Source organism: Colletes latitarsis, chromosome 2, assembly GCF_051014445.1.
Source record: "Colletes latitarsis isolate SP2378_abdomen chromosome 2, iyColLati1, whole genome shotgun sequence".
NCBI classification, from domain to species: Eukaryota; Metazoa; Arthropoda; class Insecta; order Hymenoptera; family Colletidae; genus Colletes; species Colletes latitarsis.
The window spans coordinates 28,460,646-28,485,512 of record NC_135135.1 but is presented as its reverse complement, the minus strand read 5'-3'; the positions used below and the strand labels follow the sequence as shown (position 1 = coordinate 28,485,512).

At 38.7% G+C, this 24,867-nt stretch overlaps 2 protein-coding genes across 12 annotated transcripts in view; one reads left to right on the top strand and one right to left on the bottom strand.

The window, feature by feature from the left end:
• Positions 1-285: 285 nt before the first annotated feature.
• On the bottom strand, positions 286-8,723 carry Nt5c (5' nucleotidase C). Its single transcript, XM_076783026.1, has 8 exons — positions 8,661-8,723; positions 4,794-4,969; positions 4,226-4,453; positions 3,086-3,226; positions 2,811-2,968; positions 2,543-2,729; positions 2,335-2,475; positions 286-1,828 (listed from the first exon to the last, which is right to left on the bottom strand). Exons 2-8 carry the CDS (start codon positions 4,845-4,847, stop codon positions 1,472-1,474), a joined length of 1,266 nt encoding a protein of 421 aa, XP_076639141.1. The 5' UTR covers positions 4,848-4,969; positions 8,661-8,723; the 3' UTR covers positions 286-1,471.
• Dyl (transmembrane protein dusky-like) overlaps positions 7,150-24,867 on the top strand; it is a 55,929-nt gene continuing 38,211 nt past the window's right edge. Inside the window, exons 1-3 of one of the 11 annotated variants that reach the window (XM_076783018.1) lie at positions 7,151-7,333; positions 8,542-8,584; positions 22,632-22,721. Coding sequence is in view for 1 of the 11 variants with exons in the window: in XM_076783010.1 (XP_076639125.1) it covers positions 7,331-7,413 (83 nt within the window). In the remaining 10 variants the exon portion in view is untranslated. Of the gene's footprint in view, positions 8,151-8,541; positions 8,634-13,032; positions 13,333-18,739; positions 20,297-22,631; positions 22,722-24,867 lie in introns of those variants that run through there. The other 10 variants (XM_076783012.1, XM_076783011.1, XM_076783016.1 and 7 more) reach the window with 10 other exon arrangements.

The following is a 24,867-nucleotide window of genomic DNA, read 5'->3' as shown; positions in this document are numbered from 1 at the left end:
ATTGTGCTATAGTTTATCATTTTATTTCCAGTTGTAGATATTTTAAAGAAATAAATTGTTGTATTTTTCTTATTTTTCCTACGTTTTCAGTACTTGGTGACCCTATTGATTGCCTATTTTGCATTCTATTTGTTAACTTTCATTTATTCCAGGAATAAAATAAATCGGATAAATGGTTAGGTAAAGTACTTTAATTCAAATTAATTAAAATATTTATTTTGGGGAGTTTAATAAAAGAAAAATAATTTGAGGTTATTGTAAGTAGGAATATTCCGTACATCGTAATAATGTTTTATAGATTTATTTTTTATCGGTTATTACGATTACTTATGTACATTTCGAACACATTAACGTAAGCATTGTATTTGTATTCGCAAAAGACTGCAAAAGAATGTAAAACAAATTGCGCTGTTGCGATAAGAAAAAAGATTACATAGAATTTTTGACGCGCATATTGATTCGTATTAACTTCATTCAATGTACATACATACTTTGTTTGTGTCGTAACACGCATCCTAAAATCAAAAAATATGCTCGATAGAAATATAATCACAGTTATTAGGAACAACCCTATTAACTTAAACTTTTGTATCCTATTTAGTCTAAATTGTACTATAAGGATATCATAGAATAAGTTTTATACATTCACTATGCGATATCTGATCTATGGTATATACATACACGCTTTGATAATAGATTTCCATCATTTTTAACACTTACATGATAAATTTTGTACCCGAATAACAATACATATATCTCTTTATCACGAATAATAAAATATGTAAAATACAACTGCTTTAAGCGCCCGATAAGAACTAATTTCTATTATTTTATTAATTGCCTTATTAATTTCGGCATAAGGTCACTATAAACGTTATTCTAATGGTTTATTGTATCATCAAGACCTCTATACTAAAATTTATTATACTTTTTGGCGAAATGTTTGTATATACAATAATAGATACCATGTTGGGCAAAATTTGATCAAAGTATTGACAATTAAAAATAATCATTAATGTAACCAACCATGACCGCAAGCGGCTAATGATTTATTACATATATACTAAATACGATCGAATGTTCAATCGCATCGCGTAATCGATTACTTAATTAATATTCAACTATGATAGAATGAATTAAATTATGTTGACAAGATTCGTACAATGGTACTTTTGAGTATATTATTTTCTCTAAACAATTATGCATTGCATAAAACATATTTGAACAATTTAATAAATTGGTGCTCACTATCTTTCATTATCGATTTAAGCAGTCTGACATTCTCTTTTATTTACATAAAACGAAAATGCGTTTTAAATATCTAACTTTCAAAAATTGTATATAGTATATATATATATATATTCTATTTTTTTATCCGGCATATTTTTGATTGGTAGCTCTACAAGCTTTTGGCAGGTCTCAAAAACATGGGAAATACATCTAATTTCAGGTCTAAACATAGATCTATACATTACACAAAATAACTTGTATACTCGTGTGGCATTACACCTCTTCTTGGATAAAACGTGTGACTCGTTGAATATTCCAATAGGTTCGTAATCGTGCTCATGTAAATATCGGCGAATCTAAAAAGTCTCCTTGAGAAATATGTGGGATTATGATATGTTCTAAACACGGAGCCGAATTGCTGATTAAATACACGTTTTATCTCGTTCCTTAATTGGTCTCTTTCACTGATCCACTCATTGAGTACTCCTTGTACGTCTGGCCCTTCGTAATCTTGGTGCTCCTCTATCAATCCCGTTAGCATTTGCAACCAGTTAGCGTTTTCTTTGAATTTTGGGTTGTTCAGTGTCGCTATTTCGTGCTGTACGTAATCGAACAAATCATTTATGCATTGATATCTATTGTAAAGACATCCTCTGTATAGTATACATGCCCCTTATTGGTTATTTAATACAGCTATTTGTAGTCAGGGGTGTAGCCCTGAATGGCCAATTGAGTTTAATCGAACTCGGCGCGGAGCATGACAACTTTTTAAAGGTTAAAGGTTTCGAGGTATAGAAGGTGATTTTAAAATCACGTTTTATTTCTGAAATTCCTCTCAGAACTTTATCGAACGTATTAAATAAAGTTTGTACTTTTTCTATAATAAGACGAACACTATATGTATAGAATATTTGACTACTTGAGTATCAAATTAATATTTTCGTCCATTATACGTAAACAATTTTAGAATGAATATATATGTAGTTATTTTTATAGCACTGATAATAAATCAGACAAAATTAGAAATCGAAGTTGAATATCGAAAAATTTACTGTTCGAAGCGTTCTTATTTGAAATGCAATATACTGGATATTGTATACTTACCGTTAATTCTTTAATGATTGCTCCAGTTCGCCAACCATGCTCCAGAGTTACATCTGCTAAATCACTGTAGGGATGATCGCCGAAATATAATACTTGATGTCCTTGCCAACCGGTCATATCTTGCAATTGTTTAACCGTGCCCTGCGTTTGCAATGATTATTATTTGTAAAAGATAAGAATACGTAGAATATAAAATCGTTGCACTTACTTCAAGGTATATAACGCCTTTCTCGAGTTTGGTCACTCGATCCCACAATTGAGTTTCATTGACTTCGTCGTAGATTCTCAGAGGCCTCGATTCTTCGGTGAAAAATTTCGGTTTCCTCGCTTGTACTATTACCACGTCAAAGTAATCCTTCCAATTATCCCCAACTAAAAATTTCATTCCGATGTCGCTGTAAAATAATAATAAATTTCATCGATCGAATAATATATTTTCACGACGTTTTACGCAGTTATCAATATCCAACACGTACACAAAGTGGAAAGGACTGTTGGTCACCAAAAACATTTTCTTGTTAGCATTCTTGAGCCGGTCGAAGAATTGCTTTAGATCCTTATTCTGTTCCAGATACTCCGATACGTTTTGCACCACCATTCCGTGCATTATAGGGTGACAACTTTGTACCGAGTTCTAGAAGGAAAACAGATGTATTTATTTCTCAAGGAAAACTTTATTTCGATTTTAACAAATAATTGGATTTTGCAGGTACTCGATCGATCTATAACATATTCAGTTACAAACTTTTACCTTTACATCTCTAAAGAGTATTTCGGGGTGATAGTCGATATGGTTTCGAAGAAAGTATTCCGTGACGTTGCACAGAAGGCTCATTTCCGGTACCGAAAATAAATCGGCCAGTTGAACCATTTTCGTTCGGTGTAGCGCCTCCTGAAACAAAATTTTATATTATCTACACATCCTAAGGTGTTCGAATATACTCATCGAAGGTACTCACTTTCTATATTTTAGGTTGAAAAAATCCATCACGAAAAACATACGTGTCGACGCATGCAAACAAACAGAAGACGTTTAATTTGTTGCCAGTATTTCCAGTTTCTGTTTGGAAATGCAAAACTAAGGATATGTATGTGTACCAGGACCGGAACTGTTTGAATGATATTCGAATATTTGAGTATTTGAACGTAAATAAAAGATACTTGATCAGTGAAGAATAATATTTGCTGATTATCTGAGATACTGCAACGTTCTTACGTTCGAATACAGAAAAATTCGACAAACAGTTTCGGCCTTAGCGTGTACATGCAAAGTAACCTTGTAAAAAGACCAAAACAATCATGCAGTCGGTTACATCACAAACGTTGCTATTAATTTGCATTTCTGTATTAACTCTTTGAAAATTTTCAAAGAGGCAAAAACAGAGAACGCATCATCGACCGTTGTACACAGCGAACCTATTCGCTTTTCAATTTTCTTTTAACGCCATTGCACAGACGAGCAAACTTTTCTACGCATGGTTGCTCGGATAATTACTATTAAACTGTCCGGAAACTAACTGCATATTTTCTGATTTCGTATTTACCAAGCAGAGACGTAACATAATAAAGGATTGTTCGAGATAATTCTTATCTCGAACGAATATTGTGCCTATACTCGGGCCAACGAGACGAGTCAACGAACATAAATATTCGATCGTGTCGTCTCGTTGACCCGAGTACAGTTTTCGTAAATATTTCGAACGATTTCAAATATTTTTTAAATCGTGTATATATATATTTTTAAATCCAAAAAAACACATAAAAAATTGACGTCCATACCAGAGTACTAAATTCCGTACGAAACATTGGTAACAAAAGGGTAAAACACGATCTTACCGAAAGTACGGACTTAATACCTTCGGTTTAATAGGATTTCCTACAGAGTGCTTACGTGAGAGTGTTTATGAGGCGCCTCCACATAGGCGATCGGTATTATTCTGTTTTTATAGAGCCTGAGGACCTCGTCGTCGGATACCGGATGCAAACCGCGGTAAACGGTGCCAAATTGAATTTGCAAGAAGCTGTCGAGTTTCAGCAGCAGACCCTTTTCGATGTCGTAATGGAGGCCACGAACGGCGAAATCCTCCTTGTACTTGAGGCTGGCGATTCCCTCGGGGTACTGTACAGCCGATTAAACGGGTTTCGCGTCAAGTTTCAATTGAAATTCTCGTTCCGGGCGTAATTGTCGCTTGATTTTCGAGAAAACGCCGACCGACGAGGGCCGAACTCGCGCGCAGAAACGAGTTAGGGAGAAGTTTCGTTCGTTCGTTCGAATTAGTCTCGTCGGCGCAAAACTTTCCATCAGAGGTTCGTCGACGACAGAGGCGTAAGGATTCTCCGAGCGTCACGCAAACGAGACGCTCTGGCCCGTTTCGCAAGGGGACTTTGCGTAACAAGTGTCACCGATTTCGTTCGAATTTTCTACGCAGTCGGTGCACATAATGAACAGTAGGCGGTACCTTGTACTTCTGGATGAGCATATCGCGTCCGAGATTGTAAAGTAGATGGTCCATGGACTGCTTGTAGCAGGCCAACGTGTAATCGTAATCGAATCCATAGACCTGGACTTCCTTCAAGTCGAGCTCGTTGCAGGCGAACACTCCTTTCGTATCCACGTCTCGTGGAAGCTTCTTGGCTGAAACAAACGACGTAGTTTAGACTTTAACAAGTACATATATGATTATTAAATAATGGAGGACTTTTATTTGTAATTTTTTACGGAGACTCTGTTAGATTTCTGATCGAATTTTTGCGTTATCGTGTTTGTAAATCCTTTGTTTATCAATATCGTTAATTTTGTAAGATCACTGCGAAATTATTTATCGAAAGACGAAACTTCAGATGGACCCGGAAAAAAGTAACGAGAAATACTTTTATGTAATTATTTATTGAAAAAAATGTTATACAAATAATAGATTGTTGACGTTTCTTCTATTGTTGATGGTTCTTCAGCTCGAACAAGTGATGGGCAGCTGTATAACTAAAAACTTATTTATAGTTTATATTAATGGTTGTTTTGAGAATGTTTCGATATTCGAATAAACCGTGATGATTATTCCCTGATGCTCGGATGCGATAAAGGAATGTAAATAAGCAGAGCTACGGAATAACAATGAGAATCATAGTACGGTTTCGGATTAACAAATATTTGGCATTGACAGTGTCGATTGCACAGCGTAAATAGCATATCATAGGAATCGCAGATAACGATTGAAGTGACAAAATATTTTTGTCAATCTGCTTTCGTTAAGTCTTGATATCACATCTTTCTTTAAACACGGAAACGGTAGATATTTATTTCATTTACAGTGCGAGACAAAATGGCATTCAAAGAAATGTCTTTTATTTAAGTAAAAATCGATACAAAATATTGATAGATCCAAATCCTTTACTTTAAAAGTACAATATAAATATTTAAAATTATACATTAACTGTCCAAAGTATCTTCTGTACCTTTTGGTATATCTTCAATTTTATCTCCCGTGTCTATAAAATCATAGGGTGGACAATTTGACCATTCCTGCTCACCGCAAAGTCCGCAAGCTATAGTGCAGTAAAGACTTCTTTGTTTGCATCCACAGGCTACCCAACACCAAAAAAAAAAAAAGAAAAAAAAATTATCATTTTTTTAATTGCAAAACAACATGCTCGAAAGTCCCCTTCTAGACAGACCTATGTTATTTCCAAGACTTCAAACTATAAGTCTACGGGGGGAAAAATATTTGAGTTTTAGAGTTCCATACTCTCATTTAAGTAGCATAAATTTTTGAACAGACCCAATACGAATAATCAGCGTTATATGCTTCGAAAGCTTGGCATTATGATTATTTGCACGGTCGTTAATGTTTCTACTTTTCTTATCATTTTATGCATCAGGCGCGGCATAATTTAAAAACAGCCCGGCGTTACTCTCAGTTTAATGTTTCGCGTAACCTCAGATATCGCGTATCAAGATGGACGCGGGCACAGAATACGATCCATATGCACGTGACTACACACGCGGCTTCGTATCAGGACTCTGTAACCATACGAATACAGGATAACGCGTAGCATTATTACTCCGACTTCGATTCATGATAAATCCGCGTTCTCGTTTTGTTCTAACAGATACCTGATACGAAATGCTTTTCACCGGTTCGGATTTTTCTGCCCATTCCGTTCTTCCCGACCCTCTACCGCGTTCTGTTACTAATTACAACTCTAGATATAAATTCGGATAGAAAATTCCTGATACGAGCTTTACTTGGATTATTACACATCTTATCGACGCATCGAATATCGAGGCGCATACTTTGGGTAATAAAACTATCGAGATTTAGAACCTAGTTTCTTTTTGGTTATTCGAAATTTTGAGAATCCCGTTATTCATGGATCACGAGACGTTTTCATGATCTCTACCCAGAAGTCGGATACTCAAGATTTCATATTCTTTAACCCCAGTATTCTTCGATGTCTATAAATCATGGCAATGACTTGTAACAGGCTTCTAATAGATACGTGTTGCGACGATGATTTTGGATGCTCGCCAAAATCGAGAGAATTCGAATGGTAAGAAAATACTGCACGTTCGCGCGAGTAAAACGTGCGAATACTTTGGCGGCGTTTGCCAGCGGTTTTGCCTTTAAGATCAAGCGTAAATCGAACGCTTCCCGGAAAGGGGGGATTCATTGACATATCAATTACAATTTCCGCGCGGGCACGCGATCTATTCGATATCAAGGTCTCGAGTCAGCTGGCATCGATTCGAAATATCGAAGCGACGGCGACCAACGCGCATGCGCGACCGAGACGGAACACGAACCAATTGGCGTGGGTAAGAGGGAGACCGCACAGTAAGATGGACGCAGCCAGTGTTAATACTTACACTTGTACTTTTCGAGCACCTTTTGGTAATTATTGAGCATGACTTCGCGCGTTATCTGGCCCCGGTGGATGGAACGATCACTCTTAGACCGCGTCGACACAACACGGTTGGCCGAAACGCGTACCAGCCACGATGGTAAGACATTTTCAACGACGAGAGGCGATGCTGCAGCGACAGCGAGGGTCCTCGCGTGCAGCATCACGGACGATTGGCGGGTAAGCACCTACGATCACGGTGCTCGGCGATTGGCGCCTCGCGCGGCGGTATATTCGAATCGTTACACCAGCAGTTTCTTCGCCGTTGATCGTTAATAATTCTTTAACTCGTATCGAGCAATCGTCGTTAATTCTCTGTCGCGTGTTCGCGATTCAGGGCTATCTCTTTCCCATCGGCTATTTAGATTACTGTTACGAGTCGTTGGCGTTCGACCTCGGTTCCCGTGTTGTTTTCGGTAGTATTCCGCGATCGTAAGCGAACGTGACGACTTTCAACCTCTCTGACAATAACACTGCGCTCAGGTATCCGTTTATCGCTTTCCTTATCTTACTAGGAGCATCCCCTTGTTCGTTGGCACTAGCTATTTATAATCTGAGCGCGTTCTGTTCGCAATCGTCCAAGTTCGAGCGTTCGAGCAATATCACCTCGTCTTGGCGGAACGACAAATGCGCGCGCTCGTGTTTCGTTCGTCGGACTATCACTGTTTGTCTTCGCATCGCCTCGTCGTGAGGGACTGAAGGGATCGCATACGATCGCGTTTCAATCATGCCGCTCGGTCATGCGGTGTCGTTGTCGAATAATAGATAGCGAACTGTTGTAAGTGGGGAAAGTAGTGATACCTGAACGACCAAAATAGACGTACAGTGTCCAAAGAAAGCAATCATTCGCAGTGTTGTGTTCGTCGTCAAATGTTAAGTTTACGTCCAAAATATTATGTTAATTATCATTAATGAATGTAAGGACAACCTAGTGGTGAATGTATCAAATCATTAATAAGAAATGTACACGATCGTTATAATTTTTTACCATATTTATGTAGGTTAGAAATATGTAACAACGCAGTTTACGTTTTTATAGATATTGGGACCATCGAAGAATATTTAATATTTAGTTTATGTATACTTATTAGAAAGATTAAATCGATATTTTATGAAATGTTATCAGAATTTCTAAATGTTACGATTCCATCGCTAGTTTTCTTAAGTTGCATTAGTTCGATCTATGCGTTCATGCTTAACATGTTCGTTACTACGCGTCTAGTTTACCATATAGGTTATGTAACACGCACGTAACCAATCATATTATTTATGTAACACTCTAATTCTCATTTGAATCTGCCCTAACAGATGCCTGACAGCGTTGAAAATTATTTTTCGCTACCCCAGCATGGTAAGAAGATAATAAGACCAATAGAATAAAGAAAACACGAAGAAAGCGAGTGAGTTATAAAACAAAAAACTGTAACTTATTGTTAGAACGATTGGTATGCGCCGTGTAGTATATTACCACACGTGTCTTCCTCAATGGAGGTTAGAATTCCACTGAATCGTTGTGAAGCAACCTACGTCACAGTCGGGAAATTATGCGCAACCGTTTGACTGTGTTTTTTATTGATTTTGCATCGATGGTGTCGATGAATACCGGTTACGGTGACTTTATAAATATTTAGGTTTGCGGGAAATACGTTGCGTGATTGCAGAATGAAAAAAAATTCCTGTTCCTTCCCGTTACAAGATAATTCAATATTACGTGACCGATTAAAAAGGCGGATATCAAACTCGTTTACCATAGTAACCGTGAGTACAAAAAATTAGTTATTTTGTAAATAATGTTCTGGTCAATTTTATTCAAACTGGAAAGTTTGCTTTTATTTATTCTTGGACAAATTATTTAATTCACATAGAATTTACTGATAATAGAGGACGTTTTTCTAGAAGTACTACAAGTATCCTGTGCTACCTTTGATAACTCCAGATAGTAAACACAGCTTGCATAAATAGACTAAATGTAAATATTGCTGACATATGTCTACGCAGCGTCGCAGTAATTGCAAGGTCGTTAGTGTTCTCCTCGTATTCCAATATTAGAAAAATATTACGGAATAAGTAAAAATAACGAATCGCGTAACAATAAGGTTACGAAGTAAAATTATATTGTAGAACTGTGTCATGTTCAATGTTACAGTACGCCGTTTCCTAAACAGCAATGTCGCAAGATTAGAAAAGAGGTTGTCGTACACCCGTGATTTGTATCTTCTGCGTTGTCGTTGGAACAATTGCGATTTATGTCTCAGGAGTTAATCTGAATCTGGGATCTGTTTGAAAATGGGTTAATTAGTGCTCGAATCCGAGGAGGCAACCTCGAATTGCTCCGAGTCGCGTGCATTTCACTCAGGAGGGACCATGTTAACAACGCGTTCCAGCCACTTGTCGGACATGCTCGCGTAAATCGACGATATTCTTCGATGTTAAACACCGTACTTCGTGGCTGATTCTAATCGTAGGAAACTCGAGTTTGCACGCACACAAACACCAGCTGTATCGATTCGATCCAGTGATATTCGAGCCTTTGGTAAAATAGTTACAATCGTAAACAGCCGTGTCGATATCATGATTAATGATCGACCGCGTCCTTCTGACGGTCGTTCTCACGTTCTTCCGTGTGTTGTGCTTGGCACTAGGCATTCTGCGCAGTAGCCACCGCGCATCTATCTTACTTTCTCATTTCTGATACGATCGGAGTCTGTTTTCAATTTGTCTGTTTTTATCGATATATCTCAAGACACGTTTATGAACTATTTAGCGCTTACGAATGCGCACACTTCATCATTTGATGAAAGTCCGAGATATTTGGAAAGGAATGACGGTCGTACATTTGGAGAAAGATGAATTCCAAGCCGCTGTTCCCAAATGTTGCGAACATCCGGTAAAAATGGTCGATACAACTGTATGGTTACTTTTGACGCCAGTTATAATTGCAATCGATTACTGTAATTCCGGCTGATTACAATTTGTATTGTATGCGAAACAATTGTTTGAATTATTATTTGAGAACGTCATTCGAATTCGACTTATTGCTTTCAACAATTCGAAGTGGTCTTCAGATACAGAGCTTCGATGCTTCAAAGAAACGGGTTAGCCTGATATCATCTTGCCAATTAAAAATTGAACAATTGAATATTTATACGACTCCGAATAAAATTAAACAATTAACGAACGGTATAGAAAACTTTTTCTTTGTAAATTAGAATTAGAAAGTGCATCTTACCGGCCATTAATAACAGGGATCCTTTCTAGCCTTATCAGATCCAAGAGATGACTTTACCGATAAAGCTGTTAGCCGAACCGTTCAACGGCAAACTGTTCATTCACTTTCTTAATAACGAGACAATTGAAGATAATGGAGATCTTTCTCGAATCTAGCCAATCGTTTATAAGTTCTAATTTAATTGTTACTCCTCCTCGCTGACCACGTTATAAAATTCAGTTTTCGTTTCTATAATCGCGAGCGATAAAAATGGGCAACATTCTGATCCAGATAACAATTTCGACTAACGAGTAAAAGGTAAACTACCGTTTACACGTTATTCGTTAGATCGGAATAAAAAATTTCAATCGTAAGACGAACTTAATCGAGTATTGTTTTATAAATTACAATAGTTTTTGGGGGCTATCGAGAATCGTTGATCGGTAGTCTGGATGGTTGAACAATTTGACGCGGAATGGCTCATACGTAACCACACAGCATTGCAACCAGTGGCACGTGACCTCGTTGCCTTAATCTAGCCCAACCGTCGGTCGTCGTACTCTTCGTAATGTTTCCGATCGGGTTGTACGCAGTCTCGAGCGACGTCTCTAGCGAAAAATAACCGCTCGATCGGGAATCGTCGCAGTGTTTCACGGCAACTCGCTTCACGTTCACACATTCCGTCTCGCAAAGGGAGAAAAAAGAAAAGGAATACGCACCGACTTTCCATTCTTTATGGAATGCAATCTCATGATTCAGACTTTCTATGCTCTTCTGCACCTCTCACCTGGACTCCACCCTTCCGGCCGATTATCATCCTCGATCGGTTCTTACGTTTTTTCACGACCTATTGTGGAGAGTTACCGACCACTCGACTCTTAGATTCACTTCAACGCGTCCGGGGGAAATTGGACTTGTCCAGTTTTGTCCTCGTTCGTTCGACTCGTCTCGATGGTTTTCGGTCGAAGGAATTATTCTATCTGCATTTAGATCTGTCTAAATACTGGGCCATATTGTAAATTCTCTACTGAAATAATATTTAACCAACTTTCGGGATCCGCACACCTGTTAATGAATGAATTGTGGGCACTTTGCATTTAACCATAGCACGGTGTAATTTATTTTCATTCTTAATGGTACTAGAAAGTAGGTAATAAGTGTTCGAGGATGCAGGATTATAATATATTCGTCGACCGTACGGGTTGTTTCGCTAAAAAATACCGTAATTATATTTAATGTGAAACGCTTGGCGTGCGTACCCAGATTCATCAAATTCTTCGTACGGCTCAATTAAAAAATTCCATTTTTGCGTATCGTTCGTGTTAATAATCGTTTAGACACAATCAACGAGCTCCGATGGTATCGAATGGTTATTCCCATCGAGCAGATGATAAGATTACGTTTCGACCACGAGGTACCACAGTCCTCCCCAGCCACAATTAATGAAACGATCGATGGAGCAATTGAAAATGCATAAAAGGCAAAACCGTTGAGATATAATGAAATTATAAATTAGTAGTCAAAACTAAAGTAACGTACATTATTCATACTGTTTTAAATTATACGGATGAGATACGATAATCATTCTGCATCGAACGTTGATTAATAGCGTGCTACCCAGAGTGAGCACAGAGATATTTTACAAATGTATTTGGGGAGGTAACCAGAGTACCTGCGTTTGATTAAAAAGGTACTTTCGAGTTTGTTGTCGGTGCTTTTCACCTTTGTTTTATTTCGCGATTTAATTTTTTAAATTTTGACAATTTCAGTAATATAAAATTACGAATAACTAGGAACGAGGATCTATCACACTTCGTTATAAATTGTTTGTGTCATGATTTCTAACAGTTTAGAGAGGAAGAAATAAATTTCTTTGCGTTGGTATAAAGTATTCGTGTAGATGGAACTGTGACAGTGATTATTGAAACGTAAGTGCCACCGATACTTTCTTCGCGCGACGATGGAAAATTTTTATCGATCGTCGCGTCGAACGATGATGGAGAATCTGGTTGGCGCTCGCTCCGGTCAAATTTTTTTCCCCCGTTCAACTTTCCTTATTGAACGTAGAGACCAAGAAGTTTTTCCTTCGCGTTTATCACGGGATTCTCTTCGGCGTGTTGAACTTTTTTTCCGACAAAGCGAGACGAATGCCGAACAACCTTGTATCTAGATCGCAGAGATCCTTGATCGGAATCGAATTATTAGGTTGCTTAATAAGTCCGGGTATCGGCCATTTTATTTATTCATTGAATTGTTCTATGAATAATACTTTAGAAAGAAAGTAGAAAGAATTAGATTGCGGATGTTTGTGCATTTATGGAAAATTTTAATTTTCGAAAAGCTACAAAAATTTAAGAGATACTCGAAGATACGAATTATATTATATTTAGGGGTTGAGATGACTCTCTATGAAGCTCCCATTTCATTAACTCTGTTAATAAAAATTTGCATAAAGATCCACAGACTAATTATTCTCATATCGTTACAGCACTGTCGTAACGAGTATGCAACACGTGCAAATCCCAAAAGCAAATTGTTGGCAAAGTCGGTGACTTGTAGCCACCTTGTGTTGCTCGAGTATAATAAAAAGGACGATTATTGGGAGATTTGCACGATGATCGAATAAAGCAAGTCGAAGACGACGGGCTGTTTCGGTCAGACGACGTTACCGGGTCTTCGACTCGTTTCTTGTCACACGCGGTCGGCGTACCTTTATCCGTGCTCACAAACGAGCAAACACAAACGCGTTCGGTGAAGTTTGGATGTGTGTTTGGCACGGGCAGCCATACACACGGGGGGAGTCGAGGAGCCGAAGAACGCAGATTGCTAGAGGCGCTGTTCCGGTGACCTACTCTACGATTATCACTCACTATAGCCGATCGCCGGTGCAGGTGCGTGTGCGTTAACTAGCGTTGCCAACTATACCTCGTCGTGGAAAGGAGGACGCGGCGCTGGGACGTAATCAAATAAACGTTTTCGGTCGTTTTGTTCGAGTTAGCGTCGCGCCTCTCTTGGATTACGAGCGTTTATGGGGGTCCTCCATTCTGGACCCATGGTCTGCACTCGATCAGACGCGATACAGAAATATCTTCTCGATATTATGCCTACCCAAATTGATACGTTGAATTTTTTTATACTAGGTTCTATTAATATAGAAATTGACGAAGATAAAATTTGTTATTTAGGAAAACAAGACAATTTTAATTATTTTAGCTTTAAAAGTCCTAAACGCAACAGCAATTCATAGAAATTTGATACAAAGACTTTTCCATCTTTAGCACTCGATTTTTCAGAAATAATTACTATTTTTCCAAGAAATACCACGCGTTTTCGATCGTCCTGCACAGTACTAGTCAATGCTGAGAGTTATGCCCTGCTTTTTTGTTAGAAAGTTGACGTCTCGTTTGTTTTTATTCCTTTTTAGCGAACGTTTGAAGCGACGCTACACGTCAAAGAGCAAGTTCCATCAAATCAAACAGTCGATCGAGTGTTAATATTTTTATTTAAAATTGTTCAACTTCGATTCTGCCTTTACCTTCGATCAATTATTTTTACAAGCAATTTCGTTCGAATGTTTGTTCCTACAAGACTTAAATTAACTCCATGTGTTTCTCTCCACTCTAGCCCCCGGTTGTTCACGGTTACTTTTTAACAAAGCAAGTGCAAAATTCGTTCCGTTTAAAGTTGATCGAACCGCACCGGAAAACATCGTTTTTTAAAAGGGACAAATATTATAGTAAACAAACAAATTTTCTCGACGTCATCGATATTTCTATAAACGGGATTACGTATTTTTATTTTTGAGTCGCAATAACCGAGGTCAAGACGAATACAATCATGTGTGATTACGTAACCTTCGAAGTGACCTTGGGTATGGAAAATTCAGGTTATCCCACTTAACTTGAGCGTCTTTCGTGTTTCCAATCGCGTTGAATAGATAGGAAGAAAATGTTCGATTCGAAGGGGCACGTTTCCCTCAAGGTCATTGATGTTCTTTAAAATCTCAACTGGGTTGAGATATAGCAAGAGAAAGAGTTTAGTCTAAATTGATCTTCCGTCCGAGGGTTAATAAATTGAATAAAACGCATGGAAAATAAAGATGTCAATCTTGATAAACATTGATTTGACATCCAATAAGCTAAGTATCGTCGCGTTTCGCCTTACGGTTTGTTAAATAGAAGACAACGATTGCGCAGGGGGCAGAGATTGATTGAACCAAATCGTCGATCAGCAAATAACGATATCGATGTGTGTGTTTACGCGTGTGTTTGTGCACGCGAGCGCGTAACGTATCGACATACATATGCTACCAGCGGGAGACAACGAGTCCTCTTTCGCTCGTTTTATTGCAGCCGTGTCTTCTTTTCCTTTCTTTCTCTCGTGTCGCGCGGCTGAAATTAACAGTTAATAAGGAATCTCGTTCGTACGAACGTCGACGATTTTCGGTAACCGACCGCGCGTAAAAGTATGGCGGATCGATTTCGCGATCCCATCCACCGACGAGTCCGGGATCGACGTATCGACTTCGAAGGAGAGCGGTTGCTTTCTTTCTTGATCTTTACGCCACTTTGATACGTTCTATCAGTTTATTTTTTTTCTCTCGACGTACACCGACGATCTCCGTGTTTTTCTGGCGCACGCCTCCGGACACGTACGGTTCACTCCATTTCCGTCGAAGACGACAGCGGCTCGAAAACTTTCTAGCGAATAAAAAGCCGTCCCATTCGAATACTCGCTGGAAATTCGGCGGTGACATTTTTCGCCGACAGTAACGAGCGTCACCGTCGAATCTATCGGTGTATTGGTCTTACGCGTACATAGATATACATACAGGGTGTTCGGCCACCCCTGGGAAAAATTTTAATAGGAGATTCTAGAGGCCAAAATAAGACGAAAATCAAGAATACTAATTTGTTGATGGAGATTTCGTTAAAAAGTTGTTAACGTTTAAAGTTTCGCCCGTACTGAATTTTTTTCTAGAAAGTGGGTAGGATTTCGGGGGTATATCTATTCACCAAAAATGATTGTAATTGACCCCCGCAACCGAAAATAATTTTTTTAGAACGATTTGAAAATTTTTAATTTTGTAGAAAAATTTCATACCTACTCGAATTTTTTTCTCGAAACTGGGTAGGATTTCGGGGGTATGTCTGTTGACCAAAAATGCTTGCAATTGACCCCTGTAATTAAAAATAATTTTTTTAGAACGATTTGAAATTTTTGAATTTAATTGTTAATAACTTTTTAATGAAGCCTCCATCAACAAATTGGTATTCTTGATTTTCGTCTTATTTTGGCCTCTAGAATCCCCCATTAAAATTTTTCCCAGGGGTGGCCGAACACCCCGTACAGTATTTTTTATTCTTCGATTAATATAAACTCGACGACGCGAGGCATGAATTATTTAGCGACAAGACCGTGAAACGGTCCTGTTTGTTTCCAGTGTGGCCGCCATCTTGGTTAAATGGTTCGAGGCGGACCAAAAATACGCGTCGTAGCCTGTGCCCGTTGTACGGGTGCATAGTAATATTCCTACGCGCGGTAATATCACCGAAGAAGCATGTGTCGCGTGTAATGTCATACCGTAGACGCAACATATTGCATGCAACCCTGTCGGACTAATATGACGTGCAAAGAATATCACACGCCACGGCGCACGATTCTCAAATCACGAATGTAGGAAGAATTCCATTACTACGGTACGATATAAAGAATCAGTCACGTAACTGGTCTTTATTATTGATGTTGGTAGATCCGATATAATTTTTATCGATAATACAATTCGATAAGGGGAACGTCCACTTAGTTTAAAACGAATTCGATTCGTTTCGTAGGTTCGATTTCTCGTTCAACTATAATTATTCGGAGGAATAACAGGCGCCAAATAAAGCGAGGCAATTATAACTGGGTCTATTAATAGGTTCATCTTCGTACGTGCAAACTACTTCCGTTTCTAGTTACCGTTGCCAAGTCGCGGAGCAACGTTTCGCGTTACACAATGTATCGCGATGAAGTAGCCTAGGCACGCGCGGGTGTCGCGACGAACTTGACCGTCCGATCTTGCAGCCAATACGAACGATAAGCAATAATTTTACGGAGATAAAAAAAGAGGGCTTTCGAGAGCTCACCGGTCGGAAAATTGTAATAAACGGTGCCACTTATCGTTCGTATTGGCTATATACATATAGTTATGTATTTAAAATTAATGTTGAAGAATCGGGTTCGATTTAGCGAGAATACTAATAAACGAGACCTCATAACCCAGATGCAACGGAACTAAAAAGACGAATGGAATAGGATATGGATTGATGCCAAAAAAAACAAAAAGTCCAAGGCATAATACAAAATTTCTATCGACCAGTACCTTATTGCAATCATTAGTATCGATGTTTTAAAGATTGTTCAACATTTGTCAAGGTTTGAAGCCATTCAAATTCAGACAATGGTTTTTTTGGTCAAGCTTTTATAAGTTCCTCCTTACATCCGCCATTGATTGCAGCACGAATAGAATAGAAAGATCTTTTATGAAGAAAATAAATTCACCTTATTGCATTTGTCTTAATCGACACGACGATTGAAAGCTTTTGGTTGACAGTGTATGCGATGGATGAGAGCAACAAACAGTGAGTGCAAGCTAACGAGAGAGCTCAGTGCGAGTATTCCAGGAACTGATAGAGATAACTATGCGTGAGTTCAAAGGTCGGGAACGCTGACAATTTAATAAAGGTACAAGAATATAGAACGTGTACAGATAGTAACTTTTGTCCAGGATGTCCCGCGTTCGCTTTTTAAAAGTTGTCGAGCGTACCTGGTTGGTTACTTAAAAATCTGTCTGGTTTAATTAATAGACGTGTTTATTAATGTTGAACGGAGTGGATGGGAATGGCGCCTACTTCCTAGCGGCTGTTTTCCAGGTCGAAAAGCAACCTTGACCCAGTGAAGTGGCCACGTGGAGCCGGATCAGCGATGTCAGGAAATGGTATTTTACAGTATCTCCTGGTGGGGGGATTCATCCCGACGCGTTTTATCCGTTCTAGGCACAATAGGGACGCATTTTCGTACCACGCAACGTAGAGAGTGCGGTGACGTAACTCAGACTTTATTATAAATTCCAGTCGTCGCTACGCCCTTTTCTGTTCGGCATTTCGCTTTCTGTCGCGCGAACGAAATCACGTAGCCGCCATCGCGCCTTGTTATTGTTTTTAATTACGGTAAATTAGTATGCCAATCGAGAGAAAGAGGCTCTTTTTCAAAGTTATAGAACCTTGGAAAAATGTTTTTTAGCATACATTTGTACGTTTGAATTTATATATGTATCTTTAATACTAGTGTAAAAGACAAGAATAATTTTGTTGGACTTCCTAGAGCTGATTACAATGGTTCGTGTAGGAACATTGTAATTTTAAAACGCGACTACGCTTCTAGTGACCTTTCTTACATCATAACTAAAACGCTACCATGTTTGACAATTGTCGCAGTACAGCGATGACATTATTCTTCTACGGATCGGCGGTTAAATTTTTTTTAGCGCGACCCAAATACTTTGGACTTGAATTGAACAATACAGAGAACTCCGTCCTAGTTCGCAGGTGTTCAATTTTTGAAACTTTTTGCTCGCTTCAACCACATTTTATGGGTTTTTGACGAAAGTAATGGTTTCCTGACAGCCGTACGACCGTTTAAACCAGCAGCACTTAGTCACCTTTTCACCGTGGTCAGGGATACTGGATTCGATCCACTATTATTGCATTCTGCACTTTCCGGCGCCGTTAGTCGTCCGTTTCATTTGCAAATAATATTCATTCTCGTATTCTTAACCCTTTCTAATTTAATATCTGATTAAAAACGTGATTTTATGTTCGATAGATCCATAGTTTTTAACCTAGCGGTTTTCCGTAGCTTTATCACCATCTATCTTGGAACATAATTCACCAGAGGATATTTGAATATTTTTGTTAATTTGAAGGAAGCATTCTATAAGTTTCATCATTTTATTTTGATATTTAAATTATTTGGCAGATCGTATACAAATTGTTCGTATTTTAAAATCTCGGTCATCCGCGATAAGAATCTCCTCCGACGTTCCTCAAGAATTTCAATATTTTCATAAATTATCTAATTCTGTCAGCCGTAACGAGTTCCTTTATACGAATTATGCAGACGATCTAAAGATATACCAAATCGTCTTTGCAATCATTTACTTTGTGATTAGACCCTGAACGAAAATCGAAATTTTATTGGTTTCGTGGCATAGGCCTTCGTAAGAACCGGCTCACCTTTCTAGAATTGATGAGAAATGTAAAATGAGAACCATTTCTATGGTAAAAACAAAAGAATTTTATCGATATCTCGCGATAGAGTCGAGTAAATCATACTTTTGAAAGTAGAGTCCTATTTTAGTAAAGATAACCTGTAAAAACACGTTAGCGGCGGAGGGTTAAAAAATAAATCGATCGATAACAGAAGTATGCATAAACATAGATGGTGTGCTCGGTGTGTTTGATTTTTCCTTCCCACGAGACGGACCGTATCGGCCGAGACGATGTCGAATCGGGCTGTACACAGTGGAAACACCTCAAAGTGGCGTGCCTTGGGAGGGACGTGGACCTTGCGAGCGGTCAAAGTCGTGGCCTACTTCACTTCCTGCCTTCGAAACTTTCTCCTCGTGGCGTCGTTCGTGCGTTCACGAGTGCCGCGGCTGAGACCTCTCTCGATTCGATCTCGGCTACATGTGCCACGGTTCTTCTTCTTCTTCCCACACTCGTGCGCGACTGCTCGGACGTGTACGCGCTATGTACACCATCGCGTACATAACCTCTGTCGTTGCGTCGAGCGAGGTGTCGTCGCGCGTAATCATTTCATGGCCCGTTCATCATCGTTCCTCGCGGTAATTCGGATGATTGCGTTGCTAGCTCGCGTGTAAGTAATGACCACTTATAATCCTTAATTACGGCGACCGTCTCCCGCGTTTCCCGCCGTCAAATTCGATAATTTGCGTTACACGAATTATTTGCCATGATTGTCGGAATATGTACCTCGAAACGTGGCTGACTTTTAGGAAGGTTCACCATAGAATAAAGGGATATGCTCGAAAGAATGTTAGAATACATTTAGCCAAAATATATTGGATGGGATTTTTCAACAATGTTATACGTATATTGTATGTTCGAGCATTAGTCCTTGTGGGAACAAAATTGCATGTAAAGCATAGTAAGTATTAATACTGTATACTGAATATTCGAGATTCTGGATCCTAATTTTACTCGAAGCGAAAGTTTCCACGAGAAATATACGTATATAATTGTATGTAATTCATAGATTCGATGCATATAATTGAGCTTTAGCGAGCAAGTGAATATAAAATAAATATTTCTATTTACGTCAGAGGGCACCACTAACCGCTATTGCCTAAGGGTGCCTCTGAACCGATTCTAGTTTCGAACGAATATTTTTTCGGCGATATCGCAGATGCAACTTTATCGCAGGATAAACCGAACCGATATGCATTCGTGCGTGAATATGTGAAAGTTATTCTTTTCGATATGTCGAACGATTTACGAGCCTTTTAACCGTTATGAATATACGATCCGGACGAATGAATTTATTTGTATCGCGATTTGTAGGCACGCCTCTGTTTCCTTAATTTGGGGTTATGTTTCTGGATTCTGGCAACAGTGCAGTTGGCAATATCTTCTGCCGTGAAAATAATCCATGTGTCATTCAGTATATATTTTTAACTGTGTTTGTGACTCGAAACTTCTTAGGACACAGTCAACTCCTTTTTGGTAATTACTCGGTCAAATTACTTGAAGAGCAATTGGTTTAACAGTCGTCTCATATACATTTATACGATTCGTAAGTTCCTATCTTCGTGTTTAATTTACGTTTTACCTTTCCGATTGTGGCTAAATGGTAGCATCAAAATGAATGTATATTTTTCAAAGGAAACGTTAGCGATCGCGTTACCAATTGGCCTTCGGAAGTCTTTGCGTGCTGGTCTGCTGGAAAACTACAAAAATGGCACTTTCATCTTCTCTCGCCGTACACAATGTCGGTGCCGTTAGAGCTTGTATTTCAATCGCGAAACAACGGTTTTATGGCTTTGCCTTATCATTACTGCACACCCTGGTATTGTAAGAATTATTTCCTTTTTCTTCATCGCAACACGAACGTGCTACGTGTAAGACTAGGATTTATTCTGCTTATAAAAAGATGATAAAGATAAAATGCAGTGCTAGGAGGCTATAACATTGCTACATTTCTTTTTCCTATAATTTATGACTCGTGCAGGAACTGTACTGGTTATAACTAAGCAGAATTAAAGACTCGCCATATTTCGCGCAAGTCTTTTAAGAGAGGTTATGTTGCTTCTCAATAATAGTTCGAAAATTCGTCGATATTCGTATCGACATTATTAAACAATTGTTTAGTATCAATGACATTAAACAGACTGACGAGAAATATTAAAAAATTCGAAAATTAGAAGTATTAACGATTTCTAACGGGTTGTTGCAAGAATTTCGTTCGCTAGCTACTTTGCTAACGTAGTTTCGGGTACTTTACTTCTAAAACGACCAGATTACGAGTTGTTTTCTGAATCCTCGTGCATGTAGGATGCGCAACTAAAAGTATTATTTGGGACGTTCCGTTGGCCGAGTATCCACCGCATCCGAGTATGGGCCACGATCCATAAACTCTGTATACGAACCGTGCACTGGACGCAATATTTACGTTTTAAAATATTCTACGACACCCTAACGACGTATGAGAAATTTATTTATTTCTGTCGATTTTTAGCACGTAGAAATCGATTTCTTTGCTACCTAACAGTAGATCGACGAAGATTGTTCCTCACGGTAATTCTTGTCTAAACACTCTCAGGCGCCAGACGAATTCTCACACGCACGTTATTTAAACTATTTACCCGCGAAACGTCAGAATAAATACCGAACATCGTTGAAAGTCTATATCTGTGATACCAAAGCGCGCGCGCGTGCACCAACGGAAATTGTAAATTTTCTTTTTTCGACGAAATCTACTTTCATCTTTGTTTCAACGTGCTCGTTCGACTTTCTCCCCTGCTCGATGCAATCTACCATTATTTGCCGATTAATTTCGCTCGCGACCGAACCGCGATATGCGTTTTCGTGTTTCTGTAGTTTTTCTTCCCTCGATGTTTCGTTCTCGACCGTCCATCGAAATTCATTTTCGTATCTTGTTCGGGACGAGAACACGCCGATCGCCATGTTCTGATTACCCGAGGAATCAGAGCGTCTTCCTCGCTGGCCGCAGTAGATTAAATTTTAGCAAGTCACTACCATCGCCTAGCTACCGTTTCATCACAATGTTCTTGCAATTAGCCACCGGTGAATGGGCTCACGGTATTCTCCGACCGGGTAAAGAAACGGAGCCAACAACGCCTCTGATTATACGCGATCGTCGATCTTGCAACCAGAAATCCGATTTAAATCTTATCAAGTACTTTGCACGTTTTTAGATTCGAACATTCCACAGTTTTTCTCTTCGAACTTGGAAGTTTTTTGATCGATTCAATTCGTCCTTGGAAATAAATAAGTTAGGACAGGTAGCAGGTTTATCAATATTTGTGAAATTAAAATTTATGGTAAATTGTTATAAAAATCACAAAAATTTGGAGTTTTCGATTCGAACTTGCAAAGGGTACTGCTCGAATGAGATGTTTCCCTAATCGTGCATGAATTTTTCCCGTAAAATTACCTCCAACGCTCAGAGCCTCGACGTTAATCTACAAAACGGGTCTAATGACCGATGATGAGTTCACGCCGCGTGAGTCGGTGATTGTATCCTGTTTACGTATCTTGCAAGCCCGTTGATCGATTCCGGATGCGGCACGCGAAAGCAGCCGAGGAGTGGATGCGATTCTCTTCGAGAGGCGGCGACGACGCAGCTCGAATTCCACGCGGAGAAAAGCGCATCGCTGTCTATTGTTGGCCAATACAACGACTCAGCCGGACGTCGGTGAAATCATGGTTGCTTTACAACCACAAGAACCGAGAAATTCCGATAGAGAATATAGGGTGGTCCAATAATCCACGCCCCAGTCGTTCTTAATCTTTTTTTTTTATCCGTAAACCCCACTTTTCATAGAGTTGACGAACCCTTTTTTGGAGCAACGTTCTTAAAAATTAATCGAGTCAATGGTTTTCCACAGGCTTTCAAAATCCTGACCCGACGTGACGCATTAACCAGGATTCGAGAGTCCATGGATCAAGAAATGGCAGAATTCTTCGGCAACGAGAGGGTAAGATCTTTGGGTCGTCGATTTTATTGAAAATCTTTCAATTTTTATCCCGTTATCGATGGTTCAATCTTTAACATTTGTGTCTGAAAAATGTAACATACACTGATATTATTGATTTGGAATTTTAATTAAATTGGTTTGGAGTTGACTGACACCGAAGTTGATTTTGAATTTGAAACTAGATTTAAATAGTAACAGGTTTAAGAGCTCTGTTAGCGTAATAGATGGGTATCAGGAGAGAGTTAACTAGGATAGTTTTAAAGAAGATGGATTCCGTTTTATAATAAATGCTGGGATTCGAGTAACGCAACGAAAGATTAAAATTTTAAAGAAAATATTTAATTAGAAGGCTTAGAACGCTACTACTAGGTAGATGAGCTTTGTACTTTCTTAATCCTTTTACTCGTAATCAGCTTAGCGTTGTGGTTTCTGAATTTTTGTAATTTTTACCCTGTACCACAAGCTTTTGCATAAAATATTAACTCGACGACAGTCAAACCAATTATACAGGGGAATTCTGGAGGCCAAAATAAGACGAAAATCAAGAATATCAATTTGTTGATAGAGGCTTCGTTAAAAAGTTATTAGCGTTTAAAGTTCCGCCCGTACTGAATTTTTTTCTCGAAAGTGCGTAGGATTTCGGGGGTATGTGTATTCATCAAAAATGATTGTAATTGACCCCCGCAACCGAAAATAATTTTTCCTGAACGATTTGAAATTTTTTAATTTAATTGTTAATAACTTTTTAAGGAGGCCTCAGTCAAGAAATTGATATTCTTGATTTTCGTCTTATTTTGGCCTCCAGAATCTCCCATTAAAATTTTTTCCACGAGTGGCCGAACATCCTGTATCCTTTTGGCACTATCTAGGATTTTGTATAATCTCCTTGAGTCTTACCACGAATTTCGAACAGTTGAACCTGATTCTTCGCGCTAATTAAAATTTCGATATCGTACATAAATGTACGACGTGTCCGTCGATGGGTTAAGAAAGCAATAGTTGCGTCGGTATTTATAAAAAGTCTACGAGAAAGCAACGATTAGAAAATTTACCGAGGAATGTGAAACATACATTTGCTATCATGCTATTTGCAGACGATGGCTACTATCGTGCATTTCTTAGAACGCTATCCTGAGAATTACTAACAATTAAGAGAAACAAAAGGATTATCTAGATTTAGAATGATTTACTTTCAAACTGTATTATTCCTATTCAACTAGTTATAGCAAGAATCATATTTCTTGTTTTTTTATTCACGAAATATTTAATTCGCTAATACGTTCGCTACCTCAGAGCATTTTCAATTGAATAATTTAATTCAATATTAATCATTCTTTACATGTAACATATTGTTCTATCTCATTTTTTCAAAATCGATTTTTTCGAGTACGAAATATCGTCGATCGCGTCCCATTCGATGATGTTGAGAAAAAAGCACCAGGAAAAAAGTGAAAAATTGTCGGGAACTCGATAGTTAAGAAATCCTTTAACGCCGGAGAAACGTTTCGAACGGGCGATGAATAATTACCAAGTGTCCGGTCTACCTCCTTAAGTGCGTTACAGCGAATAAATAATTAAACGTTAACGCAAAACTCGGCGAGCGTGGCATTCTTATATTCGTTATTTAAAAGCGGATGTCGACGAAGAAACGAGATAACGCGTGTTCCTAATAATCGATAATCGTCGTTCATAAATTTAATTATTTTTTAAATTTAAAAACACTCGAGACTTTTTCTATATCTTTTATTTGTATTTCTTAAAAGTTGTATTCAAAACGAAACTTGGATTCTCTTTGAGGGAGCCTAGTAAGTTCGATGACTGTTTCGTTGGACACTTTTCACACATTTGCAGACGTTTGCATGGTCGCACGGTATGTTGGTCGAGACGTTCGGTCAGCATTATTCTATTTACGCTTGGAATCTCGACGGTTCCGGATGCACAGGATGGTGGCCGGTGAAAGTGAGTTCAGGGGCGTAGCCTTGCGTCGAAATATTAAAGGATCGCCCACTCGTGGAGGATAAAGACGGGCCCGTAACGTGAAAGGAAAGCGCGCGATAATGTTTTCGATCGGGTTTTCGATGACACGGTTCCCATTTCGTTTGTGCACTTACTTAACACTTTGATGGCCGCGCGTTTCACGCAAAGA